At 60.7% G+C, this 1,953-nt stretch overlaps 1 protein-coding gene across 1 annotated transcript in view; it reads left to right on the top strand.

Moving 5' to 3' along the window:
• Nucleotides 1-1,612: 1,612 nt before the first annotated feature.
• Nucleotides 1,613-1,953, top strand: part of P2RY8 (purinergic receptor P2Y, G-protein coupled, 8) — a 10,234-nt gene continuing 9,893 nt past the window's right edge. Inside the window, exon 1 of the mRNA XM_012734849.1 lies at nucleotides 1,613-1,632. Coding sequence (XP_012590303.1) covers nucleotides 1,613-1,632 — 20 coding nt within the window. The remainder of the gene's footprint in view (nucleotides 1,633-1,953) is intronic.

Raw genomic sequence — 1,953 nt, 5'->3', positions numbered from 1 at the left:
CGGGGTGAATCGTTCATTCAAACGTGTCTTTAAATGTCTATTCAAAAGTTATGCAAATGCGCTCACCCCAGACGGAAAAAGAGGAACCGGCCATTGTCTCCGCTCCACTGACCGCAGGCGGGTTACTACGCCCGGCCACGACAGCTCCCCTCACAGACAGCCGCCCCCCGAGGCCGGGGACTGTCGCCGGGCTCCAGCCGGAGTCGGGGACCGGGCCGCTTCTCCAAGGGAGACCCCGAGGCGGGCGAGGACCGAGGGGCTGCCTGACACTGACCGCCGTAAGTCACGGACCCCCACGAGATGGGGGGGGCGGGGCGAGCATGTCTCTGTGTTGCAAACACAGAGGGTTCTGGGGGTGTCGTCGGCTGGGGTGCTCAGCTCACATTCCGGGTGCTTGGTGCTAACCCAGGGCCCCCCACCCCCAAGGCCCACGGCTCGTGTGGGGGAATCAGAGAGTGGGCGGAGAATGTGCAGAGGCGGACGGGGGCGGCATGGCCTCGGCCATCTGGGGGCGACAGGGTCACCCCGAGTCCCCGAGCAGGCTGAGGAGTGACCACCTGGCTGGGCAGGGGTGTTAGTCCAATCCCGTCCCTCCTTTCGCTGTGTTTTGTCAAGAATGAGCTATTTTTATGGAGGTGACAATGTGCCGGCGTGGCTGTGATTTGGGGCTCAGGCCCCCGGCGCCGCAGACACTCGCTGGCCCCCCATGATCCTCCACCACCGCCCCTTGGGGCCCCGTGCGCCTCTCCGGCAGTTTCATGCTGAGCTCAGACCTGCAGGGTTTATTTTGGCTCCTTCCTTGGCTCCGTTGCTCGGCATCCCACGTGTGAGTGGAAACACCCAGAAGGTGTCATTCTGCTCCCCGCGATCTCACGCAGCAGCGGTCTTTTTCACGGCTGCGTAGTATTCCGCCGCCTGTACACAGACCGGGTCTCCCTGGTCTCCCCTGAACGTCCCTGGGGACATCAGTTGTCTGCAATGTGTGGCTGCTGTCAGTCACGCCGTAGGGAACCCAAATGGGCCGCACCCTTTTCATGGCTGCATAATATTCCATCGTCTATGCAGAACATGTCTCCCAGGTCTCCCCTGAACGTCCCTGGGGACATCAGTTATCTGCAGTGTGTGGCTGCTGTCAGTCACGCCGTAGGGAACCCACATGGGCCGCACCCTTTTCACAGCTGCATAGTATTCCCCTGTCTATACACCCCCTGTCTCCCAGGTCTCCCCTGAACGTCCCTGGGGACATCAGTTATCTGCAGTGTGTGGCTGCTGTCAGTCACGCCGTAGGGAACCCACATGGGCCACACCCTTTTCACAGCTGCGTAGTATTCCACTGTCTATACACCCCCTGTCTCCCAGGTCTCCCCTGAACGTCCCTGGGGACATCGGTCACCTGCAGAGCGCGGCTGCTGTCAGTCACGCCACAGGGAACCCACATGGGCCGCACCCATTTCACGGCTGCGTAGTATTCCACTGTCTGTACAGACCATGTCTTCCTGGTCTCCCCTGAATGTCTCTGGGGGCATCTGCAGAGCGCGGCTGCTGTCAGTCACACTGCAGGGAACTGAAATAGGCTGCACCATTTTCACGGCCGCATAGTAGTCCACTGTCTATGCAGACCCCGTCGTCCTGGTCTACCCTGAACTTCCCTGGGGACATCGGTTATGTGCAGAGCGCGGCTGCTGTCAGTCACGCCGCAGGGAACCCAATGGTCAGCACCCTTTTTCATGGCTGTGTGCTATTCCCCTGTCTATGCAGACCAGGTCTCCCAGGTCTCCCCTGAACGTCCCTGGGGACACCAGTTATCTGCAGAGCGTGGCTGCTGTCAGTTACACGGCAGGCAACCCAAATGGGCCACACCCTTTTCACGGCTACGTAGTATTCCACTGTCTGTACACCCCAGGTCTCCCCTGAACGTCCCTGGGGACACCAGTTATCTGCAGAGCGCGGCTG

The sequence above is a fragment of the Condylura cristata genome, unplaced genomic scaffold (genome assembly GCF_000260355.1).
Source record: "Condylura cristata isolate star-nosed mole 26May11 unplaced genomic scaffold, ConCri1.0 scaffold00077, whole genome shotgun sequence".
Taxonomy (NCBI): Eukaryota; Metazoa; Chordata; class Mammalia; order Eulipotyphla; family Talpidae; genus Condylura; species Condylura cristata.
The sequence above is the reverse complement of the archived record's forward strand: the minus strand, read 5'-3'. Positions and strand labels throughout refer to the sequence as shown.